General features: G+C 42.0%; 1 protein-coding gene across 3 annotated transcripts in view; it reads left to right on the top strand.

Moving 5' to 3' along the window:
- The window catches only part of LYPD6B (LY6/PLAUR domain containing 6B), a 221,231-nt gene extending 207,246 nt beyond the window's left edge, over positions 1-13,985 (top strand). For all 3 annotated transcript variants that reach the window (XM_060151507.1, XM_060151506.1, XM_060151508.1), the window contains 2 exons: positions 809-939; positions 13,289-13,985. In XM_060151507.1, coding sequence (XP_060007490.1) covers positions 809-939; positions 13,289-13,453 — 296 coding nt within the window. In that variant the 3' untranslated portion in view covers positions 13,454-13,985. The remainder of the gene's footprint in view (positions 1-808; positions 940-13,288) is intronic.
- Positions 13,986-14,371: the final 386 nt, after the last annotated feature.

Genomic DNA, 14,371 nt, shown 5'->3' with positions numbered 1-14,371 from the left:
GGGGGGTGATAGTCAACCATCTCTTGGGGCACACAGGCCTGTGGCTATTCTTTGTCATCTCAGGTTTCCTTTTCACTTTATAGCTCTGCTTCTGTGGTCTGCCAGGGTTGTTAAAAGAGGTTCTCTAGGTAACAGGATATGACAAGAATGACATTTCTTATTTTATTTACCCCGGCGTTTAACTCTGACTTTGTAGGGCTGCTTTAGCATGTGTGACGGTCTCTAGGAACACAGGCAGCTACCAGTTCTCAATTCTTCTTTGTCTGGAGTACAAATGGGAATGCCTTCCAGAACATGTAGTGGTTCCCTGTCCTTCAGAGTCCCAGTCAGCTGCTCTTGTAGAGCGCTCTGCTCACGCCCAGTTCAACGCTGCGTGTACTAAGAGGCACGATAGTGTGCTGGGGAAGAGCACAAACCCTGGAAAACTGCCTACGTCAGCGTCTTACCTTCCACTTGACACTTTCTTAGGAAATGAGCAGACCTGTTTTTTTGGAGTTATACTCCTTTATTGGAGTATAATTGCTTCACAATAGTTTATGCATACATATGTCCCCATATCCCCTACTTCTTGGACCTATGGTTTTGATGAAAAGCTTGTCCAATTTTTTCTCAGCTTTACCTGGCACCAAAGAATAAGTGCCCATTTATATTCATTTTAAAAATAGACATGTGCTTCAGATGCTAACGCCTGTTCAGCAATACCGCCTAGAAACGTAAGGATCATCCTGAATTTTAGTCATTTCTGAAGTGACTGTTGAAAGGTTGCTTTTTACATTGCAAAAAAAATAAGTTGCTTTTTTCTGCCTAGATACACAGTACTGTTTGACAGTACATCACTTTACCAGTCATGGAAGGAGTACATCGATCACCAAAAAGTGTGCCTCCACAAGTGAATGTCATTTTGTTGGCTGCCACCACAGCCGAGATTCTGAACACACGGTAAGGAGCATATGTGTGTGTAGTTATTGTCCTGTGGTTTCTTGATGGTGACGGCTGGTTGTATATAGAGAGGCAGGAAGGATAGATAATGTCAAACATACGTATACTTTGAGAGACTCCCTGTCCATCAAACAATAATATTACTAAAAACAAATGATAATTCTCAGATTCCAGAGCTAGACCCCAGGGTCTAGACCTTGGACTTTGGGTGAATTGTCTGAAGTCAACACTGGAAGCCCCCAAAGCAAACAATCCATGCACGAGAGGATGACCAACACTACACAGCCCAGCTTACATATTTTGTTTACGGCTAGAAATCACCAAGAGCACTGCACCGAGAAGGTGGAAACAGACAAGAGGGTGAGAATATGAGAGGTTAACCCCAGCTTATTAAAATGAGCGATAGAGGGCTTCCCTGGTGGCGCAGCGGTTGGGGGTCCGCCTGCCGATGCAGGGGACACGGGTTCGTGCCCCGGTCCAGGAAGATCCCACATGCCGCAGAGCGGCTGGGCCCGTGAGCCATGGCCACTGGGCCTGCGCATCCGGAGCCTGTGCTCCGCAACGGGAGAGGCCACAACAGTGAGAGGCCCGTGTACCACAAAAAAAAAAAAAAAATGAGCGATAGATACATTTTAGATGAATCTATCTCTTCAGTTTTCTCATTCTACCATTCTAAATGAGCATTTTACTCTTTTACATGCCTGGAATCCTGAAATGGTTGAGAAAAAATTACTTGAAAGTATGTTAATTTCATGAGCTCTTCAAATTCAATTTAGCCTATACATAAAGAAAATGGTCCTGACACCAGTGGCTTTCTAAAAAAATTTAGTTTGGTATGGTTGATTTAAAGTGTTGTGTTAATTTCTGCCGTACACCAAAATGACTCAGTTATATATTCTTTTTCATATTCTTTTCCATTACGGTTTATCACAGGATATTGAATATAGTTCCCTGTGCTATGCAGTAGGACCTTGTTGGTTATCCATACTATATATAACAGTTTGCATCTGCTGACCCCAAACTCCCAATCCTTCCCTCCCCGCCTTGGCAACCACAAGTTGTTTCTCTACGTCTGTGAGTCTGTTTCATAGATAAGTTCAGTTGCTGACACCATTGGCTTTTAGCTCCAGCTACAAAGGAGAATCTGCTGGTTAGCTTTTGTGGGCTTTGGTGTGGGGTGGGCATCCCAGACCAATTGAAGCAACTTGAAGTGAGATCCTGGGCCTCAGGAATTTTTGTTTTTTGAAGTTCCCCAAGGTGATTGTGATGTGCAGCCAGGATTGAGAACCACTGAGGTAGATACTTTATCTTACCTGGTCATCCTGGAAGCCATGTGATATAGATACTTTATCCTGAAAGCCTCTGTGAATGTCCAGGTTTATCAGGTTGAGGCGTTGTATCCGATATCATGACAGGGAGTGCTTCCCTTGAGAACACCTTGTGCCGTGGAGCATGCCACTGTAAAGATAGGAATCAGTGTTAGTACAGACAACAAGAGTGATAATTATCCCCTAACAAGTAGTACTGAGAAAGAAAATCAATGACCAATCCAAAAGGTTCCTAGCTTTTATTTTTGTTTCAGTGTTTCTGCTTACAAACCTTCAGAAGAGTTGTTGACTCAGTTAAGCAGTCTTATTCAGTTTGCCTTTCTCTTGCTTATGCTTGGGTTGGTGCAGGTATCACACTTGAAAAGACTCTCAAGATGGTTTTTACTTTGAGGTAAGTGGGGGGAAGGGTGCCCAAGGGCCTGGATGACTCACAGACTAAAAGCCAACTCAATTCTGTCCTCAGAGAGGTCTTTAACCTCCTAAATGTTTGCACTTCAGTTACTGTCTCACTGCAACCACTTAAGAGACCCCAAGCCAGAACTGCCCAGCCAGGCCCTTCCTCAATTCCCACCTCAAAGAAACGTTTCCACTTAGAAAAATTACAGTATGAAAACTTGGAGAAAAGATGGCATAGTAGAAGGACATGAGCTTATCTTCCCTTACGAAACACCAAAATCACAGATGACCGCTGAACAACCATTGACAAGAAAAACGCTGAAACCTACCAAAAAAGATATCCTACATCCAAAGACAAAGAGCCACAAGGAGATGGTGGAAGGGGTGCAACTGTGATAAAATCAAATCCCATACCAGCCCAGTGGGCAACCCACGAACTGGAAAATAATTCTGTCACAGAAGTTCACCCTTCTGAGCCCCACATCAAGCTCCCCAGCCTGGGGGTCTGGCAATGGGAGGAGGAGCCCCCAGAGAATCTGGCTTTGAGGCCACTGGGGTTTGTCACAGGAGCTCCACAGGACTGGAGGAAACAAACTCCACTCTTAGAGGGCACACACAGGGTCTTGTGTGACTAGGACCCAGGGAGGAAAGCAGGGACCTCATAAGAGTCTGGGCCAGACCTACCTGCTGGTATTGGAGGGTCTCCTGTGAAGGCGGGGTGTGGCTCACTGCAGGGACAAAGACACTGGCAGTGGTAGTTCTGGGAAGTTCTCATTGGCATGAGCCCTCTGGGAGCCCGCCATTTTCTCACCAAGACCTGGCCCCACCCAACAGCCTGTAGGCTCCTGTGCTGGGACACCTTGTTTGCTGGCCAAACAATGGAGTGGGAACACAGCCCCACCCATCAACAGACAGGCTGCTTAAAGTCTTCCTGAGCACACAGCTACCAGCTAAATATACCTCCTGACACGGCCCTGCCCACCAGAGGGACATGACCCAGCTCCTCCCACCAAAAAGCCTGCTTAAGCCCCTGGACCAACCTCCTTTGATATACACAGATCAATCGGTGTGGTACACCACATCAACAAATTGAAGAATAAAAATCATATGGTCATCTCAATAGATGCAGAAAAAGCTTTTGACAAAATTCACCATCCATTTATGATAAAACCTCTCCAGAAAGTGGGCATAGAGGGAACCAATCTAATCAAGGCCATAAACTGAAAGCATTTTCTCTAAGATCAGGAACAAGACAAGGATGTCTACTCTCACCACTATTATTCAACATAGTTTTGGAAGTCCTAGCCATGGCAATCAGAGAAGAAAAAGAAATAAAAGGAATCCAAATTGAAAAAGAAGTAAAACTGTTACTGTTTGCAGATGACATGATACTATAAATAGAGAACCCTAAAGATGCTACCAGAAAACAACCAGAGCTCATCAATGAATTTGGTAAAGTCGTAGGATACAGAAATCTCTTGCATTCCTATATGCTAACAATGAAAGATCAGAAAGAGAAATCAAAGAAATAATCCCAATTACCACTGCATCAAAAAGAACAAAATATCTAGGAATAAACCTACCTAAGAAGACAAAAGACCTGTACTCAGAAAACTATGATGCTGATGAAAGAAATCAAAGGTGACACAGACAAATGGAGAGATATACCATGTTCTTGAAATGGAAGAATCAATGTTGTCAAAATGACTATACTACCCAAAGCAATCTACAGATTCAGTGCAATCCCTATCAAATTACCAGTGGCATTTTTCAGAGAACCAAAACAAAAAGTTTTAAAATTTATATGGAGAAACAAAAGACCCCAAATAGCCAAAGCAATCCTGAGAAAGAAAAACTGAGTTGGAGGAATCAGGCTCCCTGACTTCAGACTGTACCAAAGAGCTACAGTAACCAAAACAGTATGGTACTGGCACAAAAACAGAAATATAGATCCATGGAACAGGATAGAAAGCCCAGAGAAAACAGAATAGAAATAGAAAACCCACACACCTATTGTCAATTAATCTATGACAAACAAGGCAAGACTATACAGTGGAGAAAAGACAGCCTCTTCAATAAATGGTGCTGGGAAAACTGGACAGCTACATGTAGAAGAATGAAATTAGACACTCCCTAACACCATACACAAAAATCAACTCAAAATGGATTAAAGACCTAAATGTAAGGCCTGATACTCTAAAACTCTTAGAGGAAAACATAGGCAGAACACTCTGGCATAAATCGCAGCAATATCTTTTTTGATCCGTCTCCTAGAATAATGGAAATAAAACAAGCAAACAAAACAAAAAAGGACCTAATTAAACTCAAGAGCTTTTGCACAGCAAAGGAAACCATAAACAAAACGAAAAAACAACCCACAGAATGGGAGAAAATATTTGCAAATGAAGCAACCAACAAGGGATTAATCTTCAAAATATACAAGCAGCTCATGCAGCTCAATATCAAAAAAACAACCCAATCCAAAAATGGGCAGAAGACCTAAATAGACATTTCTCCAAAGAAGACATACAGATGGGACTTCCGGGAAGATGGCGGAAGAGTAAGACGCAGAGATCACCTTCCTCCCCACAGATACACCAGAAATACATCTACGCGTGGAACAACTCCTACGGAGCACCTACTGAACGCTGGCAGAAGACCTCAGACCTCCCAAAAGGCAAGGAACCCCCCACGTACCTGGTTAGGGCAAAAGAAAAAAATACACAGAGACAAAAGGATAGGGACGGGTCCTGCACCAGCGGGAGGGAGCTGTGAAGGAGGAAAAGTGGCCACACACTAGGAAGCCCCTTCGCGGGCGGAGACTGCGGGTGGCGGAGTGGGGGAGCTTCGGAGCCGCGGAGGAGAGCACAGCAACAGGGGTGTGGAGGGCAAAGCGGAGAGATTCCAGCGCAGAGGATCGGGGCCGACTGGCACTCACCAGCCAAGAGGCTTGTCTGCTCGCCCGCCGGGGCAGGCGGGGCTGGGAGCTGAGGCTCCGGCTTCAGTCGGAGCGCAGGGAGAGGACTGGGGCTGGCGGCGTGAACACAGCCTGCAGGGCGTTAGTGCACCGCGAGTCCGGGGAAAAGTCTGGACCTGCCAAAGAGGCAAGAGACTTTTTCTTCCCTCTTTGTTTCCTGGTGCACGAGGAGAGGGGATTAAGAACGCTGCTCCAGAGACGGGCGCGAGCCTCGGCTAAAAGTGCGGAGCCCAGAGACAGACATGAGATGCTAAGGCTGCTGCTGCCGCCACCAAGAAGCCTGTGTGCGAACACAGGTCACTATCCACACCCCCTTCCGGGGAGCCTGTGCAGCCCGCCAGGGTCCCCGGGTCCCAGGGTCCCGGGATCCAGGGACAACTCCCCCGGGAGAACGCACGGCGCGCCTCAGGCGAGCAACCTCACGCCGGCCTCTGCCGACGACACAGGCCCGCCCCACACTCCGTGACCCTCCCTACCCCCCGGCCTGAGTGAGCCAGAGCCTCCGAATCAGCGGCTCCTTTAACCCCGTCCTGTCTGAGCAAAGAACAGACGCCCTCCGGCAACCTACACGCACAGGCGGGGCCAAATCCAAAGCTGAGCCCCTGGGAGCTGTGAGAACAAAGAAGAGAAAGGGAAATCTCTCCCAGCAGCCTCAGAAGCAGCGGATTAAAGCTCCACAATCAACTTGATGTACCCTGCATCTGTGGAATACATGAATAGACAAGGAATCATCCCAAATTAAGGAGCAGTGTGGATGAAAGGCTCTTGGTGCTGCAGCCAGGAGTCAGTGCTGTGCCTCTGAGGTGGGAGAGCCAACTTCAGGACACTGGTCCACAAGAGGCCTCCCAGCTGCACATAATATCAAACAGCAAAAATCTCGGAGAGATCTCCATCTCAACGCCAGCACCCAGCTTCACTCAACGACCAGCAAGCTACAGTGCTGGACATCCTATGCCAAACAACTAGCAAGACAGGAACACAACCCCACCCATTAGTAGAGAGGCTGCCCAAAATCATAATAAGTCTACAGACACCCCAAAACACACCACCAGACGTGGACCTGCCCACCAGAAAGACAAGATCCAGCCTCATCCACCAGAACACAGGCACTAGTACCCTCCACCAGGAAGCCTACACAACCCACTGAACCAACCTTAGCCACTGGGGACAGACACAAAAAACAACAGGAACTACAAACCTGCAGCCTGCAAACAGGAGAACCCAAACACAGTAAGATAAGCAAAATGAAAAGACAGAAAAACACACAGCAGATGAAGGAGCAAGATAAAAACCCACCAGACCTAACAAATGAAGAGGAAATAGGCAGTCTACCTGAAAAAGAATTCAGAATAATGATAGTAAAGTAGATCCAAAATCTTGGATATAGAATAGAGAAAATGCAAGAAACATTTAACAAGGACCTAGAAGAACTAAAGATGAAACAAACAATGATGAACAACACAATAAATGAAATGAAAAATACTCTAGATGGGATCAATAGCAGAATAACTGAGGCAGAAGAACGGATAAGTGACCTGGAAGATAAAATAGTGGAAATAACTACTGCAGAGCAGAATAAAGAAAAAAGAATGAAAAGAACTGAGGACAGTCTCAGAGACCTCTGGGACAACATTAAACGCACCAACATTCGATTATTGGGGTTCCAGAAGAAGAAGAGAAAAAGAAAGGGAGTGAGAAAATATTTGAAGAGATTATAGTCGAAAACTTCCCTAATATGGGAAAGGAAATAGTTAATCAAGTCCAGGAAGCACAGAGAGTCCCATACAGGATAAATCCAAGGAGAAACATGCCAAGACACATATCAATCAAACTAGCAAAAATTAAGTACAAAGAACAAATATTAAAAGCAGCAAGGGAAAAACAGCAAATAACACACAAGGGAATCCCCATAAGGTTAACAGCTGATCTTTCAGCAGAAACTCTGCAAGCCAGAAGGGAGTGGCAGGACATATTGAAATTGTTGAAGGAGAAAAACCTGCAACCAAGATGACTCTACCCAGCAAGGATCTCATTCAGATTTGATGGAGAAATTAAAACCTTTACAGACAAGCAAAAGCTGAGAGAGTTCAGCACCACCAAACCAGCTGTACAACAACTGCTAAAGGAACTTCTCTAGGCAAGAAACACAAAAGAAGGAAAAGACCTACAGTAACGAACCCGAAACAATTAAGAAAATGGGAATGGGAACACACATCTCGATAATTACCTTAAATGTAAATGGACTAAATGCTCCCACCAAAAGACACAGATTGGCTGAATGGATACAAAAACAAGATGCATATATTTGCTGTCTACAAGAGACCCACTTCAGACCTAGAGACACGTACAGACTGAAAGTAAGGGGATAGAAAAAGGTATTTCATGCAAATGGAAACCAAAAGAAAGCTGGAGTAGCAATTCTCATATCAGACAAAATAGACTTTAAAATAAAGACTATTAGAAGAGACAAAGAAGGACACTACATAATGATCAAGGGATCAATTCAAAAACAACAGAATACACATTTTTCTCAAGTGCTCATGGAACATTCTCCAGGATAGATCATATCTTGGGTCACAAATCAAGCCTTGGTAAATTTAAGAAAATTGAAATTGTATCAAGTATCTTTTCCGACCACAACGCTATGAGACTAGATATCAATTACAGGAAAAGATCTGTAAAAAATACAAACACATGGAGGCTAAACAATACACTACTTAATAACAAAGTGATCACTGAAGAAATCAAAGAGGAGATCAAAAATACCTAGAAACAAATGACAATGGAGACACGACTCAAAATCTATGGGATGCAGCAAAAGCAGTTCTAAGAGGGAAGATTATAGCAATACAATCCTACCTTAAGAAACAGGAAACATCTCGAATAAACAACCTAACCTTGCACCTAAAGCAATTAGAGAAAGAAGAACAAAAAAACCCCAAAGTTAGCAGAAGGAAAGAAATCATAAAAATCAGATCAGAAATAAATGAAAAAGAAATGAAGAAAACGATAGCAAAGATCAATAAAACTAAAAGCTGGTTCTTTGAAAGGATAAACAAAATTGATAAACCATTAGCCAGACTCATCAAGAAAAAAAGGGAGAAGACTCCAATCAATAGAATTAGAAATGAAAAAGGAGAAGGAACAACTGACACTGCAGAAATACAAAAGATCCTGAGAGATTACTACAAGCAACTCTATGCCAATAAAATGGACAACCTGGAAGAAATGGACAAATTCTTAGAAAGGCACAACCTGCCAAGACTGAACCAGGAAGAAATAGAAAATATGAACAGACCAATCACAAGCACTGAAATTGAAACTGTGATTAAAAATCTTCCAACAAGCAAAAGCCCAGGACCAGATGGCTTCACAGGCGAATTCTATCAAACATCTAGAGAAGAGCTAACACCTATCCTTCTAAAACTCTTCCAAAATATAGCAGAGGCAGGAACACTCCCCAACTCATTCTACGAGGCCACCATCACCCTGATACCAAAACCAGACAAGGATGTCACAAAGAAAGAAAACTACAGGCCAATATCACTGATGAACATACATGCAAAAATCCTCAACAAAATACTAGCAAACAGAATCCAACAGCACATTAAACGGATCATACACCATGATCAAGTGGGGTTTATTCCAGGAATGCAAGGATTCTTCAATATACGCAAATCAATCAACGTGATACACCATATTAACAAATTGAAGGAGAAAAACCATATGATCATCTCAATAGATGCAGAGAAAGCTTTTGACAAAATTCAACACCATTTATGATAAAAACCCTCCAGAAAGTAGGCATAGAGGGAACTTTCCTCAACATAATAAAGGCCATATATGACAAACCCACAGCCAACATCGTCCTCAATGGTGAAAAACTGAAAGCATTTCCACTAAGATCAGGAACAAGACAAGGTTGCCCACTCTCACCACTCTTATTCAACATAGTTTTGGAAGTTTTAGCCACAGCAATGAGAGAGGAAAAGGAAATAAAAGGAATCCAAATCGGAAAAGAAGAAGTAAAGCTGTCACTCTTTGCAGATGACATGATACTATACATAGAAAATCCTAAAGATGCTACCAGAAAACTACTAGAGCTAATCAATGAATTTGGTAAAGTAGCAGGATACAAAATTAATGCACAGAAATCTCTGGCATTCCTATACACTAAGGATGAAAAATCTGAAAGTGAAATCAAGAAAACACTCCCATTTACCATTGCAACAAAAAGAATAAAATACCTAGGAATAAACCTACCGAAGGAGACAAAAGACCTGTATGCAGAAAACTATAAGACACTGATGAAAGAAATTAAAGATGATACAAATAGATGGAGAGATATACCATGTTCTTGGATTGGAAGAATCAACATTGTGAAAATGACTCTACTACCCAAAGCAATCTACAGATTCAATGCAATCCCTTTCAAACTACCACTGGCATTTTTCACAGAACTAGAACAAAAACTTTCACAATTTGTATGGAAACACAAAAGACCCCAAATAGCCAAAGCAATCTTGAGAACGAAAAATGGAGCTGGAGGAATCAGGCTTCCTGAATTCAGACTATACTACAAAGCTACAGTAATCAAGACAGTATGGTACTGGCACAAAAACAGAAAGATCAATGGAACAGGATAGAAAGCCCAGAGATAAACCCACGCACATATGGTCACCTTATCTTTGATAATGGAGGCAGGAGTGTACAGTGGAGAAAGGACAGCCTCTTCAATAAGTGGTGCTGGGAAAACTGGACAGCTACATGTAAAATATGAGATTAGATCACTCCCTAACACCATACACAAAAATAAGCTCAAAATGGATTAAAGACCTACCTAAATGTAAGGCCAGAAACTATCAAACTCTTAGAGGAAAACATAGGACACTCTATGACATAAATCACAGCAAGGTCCTTTTTGACCCACCTCCTAAAGAAATGGAAATAAAAACAAAAGTAAACAAATGGGACCTAATGAAACTTAAAAGCTTTTGCACAGCAAAGGAAACCATAGACAAGATGAAAAGACAACCCTCAGAATGGGAGAAAATATTTGCAAATGAAGCAACTGACAAAGGATTAATCTCCAAAATTTATAAGCAGCTCATGCAGCTTAATAGCAAAAAAACAAACAACCCAATCCAAAAATGGGCAGAAGACCTAAATAGACATTTCTCCAAAGAAGATATACAGAGTGCCAACAAAGACATGAAAGAATGTTCAACATCACTAATCATTAGAGAAATGCAAATCAAAACTACAATGAGATATCATCTCACACCAGTCAGAATGGCCATCATCAAAAGATCTAGAAACAATAAATGCTGGAGAGGGTGTGGAGAAAAGGGAACCCTCTTACACTGTTGGTGGGAATGTAAATTGATACAGCCACTGTGGAGAACAGTATGGAGGTTCCTTAAAAAACTACAAATAGAACTACCATATGACCCAGCAATCCCACTACTGGGCATATACCCTGAGAAAACCATAATTCAAAAAGAGTCATGTACCAAAATGTTCATTGCAGCTCTATTTACAATAGCCCAGAGATGGAAACAACCTACATGTCCATCATCGGATGAATGGATAAAGAAGATGTGGCACATATATACAATGGAATATTACTCAGCCATAAAAAGAAACGAAATTGAGCTATTTGTAGTGAGGTGGATAGACCTAGAGTCTGTCATACAGAGTGAAGTAAGTCAGAAAGAGAGAGACAAATACCGTATGCTAACACATATATATGGAATTTAAGAAAAAAAAATGTCATGAAAAACCTAGGGGTGAAACAGGAATAAAGACACAGACTTACTAGAGAATGGACTGGAGGCTATGGGGAGGGGGAAGGGTAAATGGTGACAAAGCAAGAGAGAGGCATGGACATATATACACTACCAAACGTAAGGTAGATAGCTAGTGGGAAGCAGCCGCATAGCACAGGGAGATCAGCTTGGTTCTTTGTGACCGCCTGGAGGGGTGGGATAGGGAGGGTGGGATAGGGAGGGTGGGAGGGAGGGAGACACAAGCGGGAAGAGATATGGGAACATATGTATATATATAACTGATTCATTTTGTTGTGAAGCTGAAACTAACATACCATTGTAAAGCAATTATACTCCAATAAAGATGTTCAAAAAAATAAATAAATAAAATTTAAAAAAAAAAGAAGACATACAGATGGCCTAGAGGCACATGAAGAGGCTCAACACCACTAATTATTAGAGAAATGCAAGTCAAAACTATAACGAGATATCACCTCACACGTTAGAATGGCCATCATCAAAAAGTCTACAAACAATAAATGCTGGAGAAGGTGTGGAGAAAACAGGAACCTCCTACACTGTTGGTGGGAATGTAAATTGGTACAGCCACTATGGAGAACAGTATGGAGGTTCCTTAAAAAACTAAAAATAGAACTACCATATGACCCAGCAATCGCACTCCTGGGCATATAACCATGGTTTGAAAGGATACATGCACCCCAGTGTTCACTGCAGCACTGTTTACAATAGCCAAGACATGGAAGTAACCTAAATGTCCATTGAGAGATGAATGGATAAAGAAGATGTGGTACATATATACAATGGAATATTACTCAGCCGTTAAAAGAATGAAATAATGCCATTTGCAGCAACACGGATGACCTGGAGATTGTCTTTCTCTTTCTGACTTAGTATGATAAATATATGATAGCACTTATATGCTGAATCTTTAAAAAAAGAGATGATACAAATGAACTTATTTACAAAACAGAAACAGACTCACAGACTTTGAAAACAAACTTATGGTTACCAAAGGGGAAAGGTGGGGGAGAGGGATAAATTGGGAGTTTGGGGTTGATATTTACATGCTACTATATTTTAAATAGATAACCAGCGACCTACTGTATAGCACAGGGAACTCTGCTCAATATTCGGCAATAACTTATATGGGAAAAGAATTTGAAAAAGAATAGATACATGTCTAACTGTTTAGGTGCTGGACACCTGAAACTAACACATCAACTATATACTCCAATATAAAATAAAAATACTTTTAAAGAAAACTTACCTATTAACTGTTCTTCAGAAATATTCTTAATGGCTACATAATATTAAAATATGTGTTTGTACTATAATTTATCTAATTCCATATTAAAAATACTAGGCAGCTTTTAATATTTCTCTATTCTAAAAGAAGCCCCACATAATCTTTGTGACTTTGGTGCATATTACTGGATTGATTTATATAAATAATCTTGAAGCTCTTGATAAAGATTGCCAAATTACTCCCCAAGAAAACTGAAGCAATTATATTCTCAGTAGCAGTGTTTGAGAATATCAAAATTACTACCACGTCATGGACCCAGGCTCATGTACATTTTGGAAATCTTTGTCAATTTGATATGAAAAAGGTACATTTTCAAATTCATAATGTTTATTAAGTCTCAAACATTTAAAAATTAAGACAGCATTTTTCTCTTGTATGCCATTATATTTCAGAAAATTTTTAAATTGAAATAAAAATTTATATACTCATAAAAGATAAAAAAAATAATTCTGTCCTCAGAGCTGAAGAAGGCTTTTGTTTTTCTTCAGTTGACCCTTCCCTCTTCTTCCCTTTATTCACTTGCTCTTTCCTTCTCCTCTTCCTTTGGTAACAGGAGTGTAGGTCTTGCTGTGAAGGGATGATCTGCAATGTTGAGTTACCCACCAACCACACTAATGCGGTCTTTGCTGTGATGCATGCTCAGAGGACGTCTGGCAGCCATGCCCCTGCGCTCCACCTACCAGTGCTGGCCTGGGCCTTCATGCTGCTGTTGATGTGATACCACCATTCCTGGGCGAGGCAGAGACCAGCCCTCTAAAGCACAAGCCAACAACTGTGTAAACAGTGAACTTTGGAGTGAAGACCCATCTTGCACTTGGTGAAGAATGCTCATCGGACCCCAAAGCAGAAGCCAGGTGCTTAGCTGAAATGCTCCTGCACGAGGCCACTGAGGAAGGGGACTTGGCAGGGACTGAGGGATTTTGTGGATTTTATATTTCTTGATCAAAGGGGCTGCATTTAGTCACTTCTGCAAGGAGAGTCTTGCCAGCATCTACTATGGGCAGGTTCAGTAGCCTGTATTGTCCCCACCTGACCAGGCCTGGAGCAGAAAGGACTCCTTGACTGATCAACTCCTTCAGGGGCTGCTGGATCAGACCCTCTCTTTTCTGTGATTAGCTCAGAGCATCTCTATGAAATATAACCCTTCTCCAATAAGAAAGCAATTTCCCCGCCAACGGTGCAGTCAATGAGAAGGGCAACTACAAGAAGAAAACTTCCAGTGGAACTAATATGAAACCCATTTGCTATTGTGGGGGGGAAATAAAACTTTTAAATTATACAATGTAAAATGCATGCTTATGTGTTTCTTGGCTGATGTGGCGATCTCAGATGAAACATTAACCCGTGTCATAAGGGAGGCTAATTGAAGTTATGTGTTCATGCACCACAGGTGATATATTCTAGCTTAAAGTATAAAATTCTACGCCATTGTGACATAGTTTTTTCTTTTGGGTGAAGGACCCTTCTTAGGATGCTAAATGCAAAATTAGTGAGTTGAGAAGGTGAGGAAACCTCCCTGATCAAGGAAGATGATACCTTAACATGTGATGGACCCTCAAAAGTAGCGGCTTAAAGACAGAGAAACTGGCACTAGTGTCCCTCTCCCAGTCAACTTGTCTCTGAATGTCAGGGCCAC

The sequence above is a fragment of the Lagenorhynchus albirostris genome, chromosome 6 (assembly GCF_949774975.1).
Source record: "Lagenorhynchus albirostris chromosome 6, mLagAlb1.1, whole genome shotgun sequence".
Lineage (NCBI taxonomy): Eukaryota > Metazoa > Chordata > Mammalia > Artiodactyla > Delphinidae > Lagenorhynchus > Lagenorhynchus albirostris.
The sequence above is the reverse complement of the archived record's forward strand: the minus strand, read 5'-3'. Positions and strand labels throughout refer to the sequence as shown.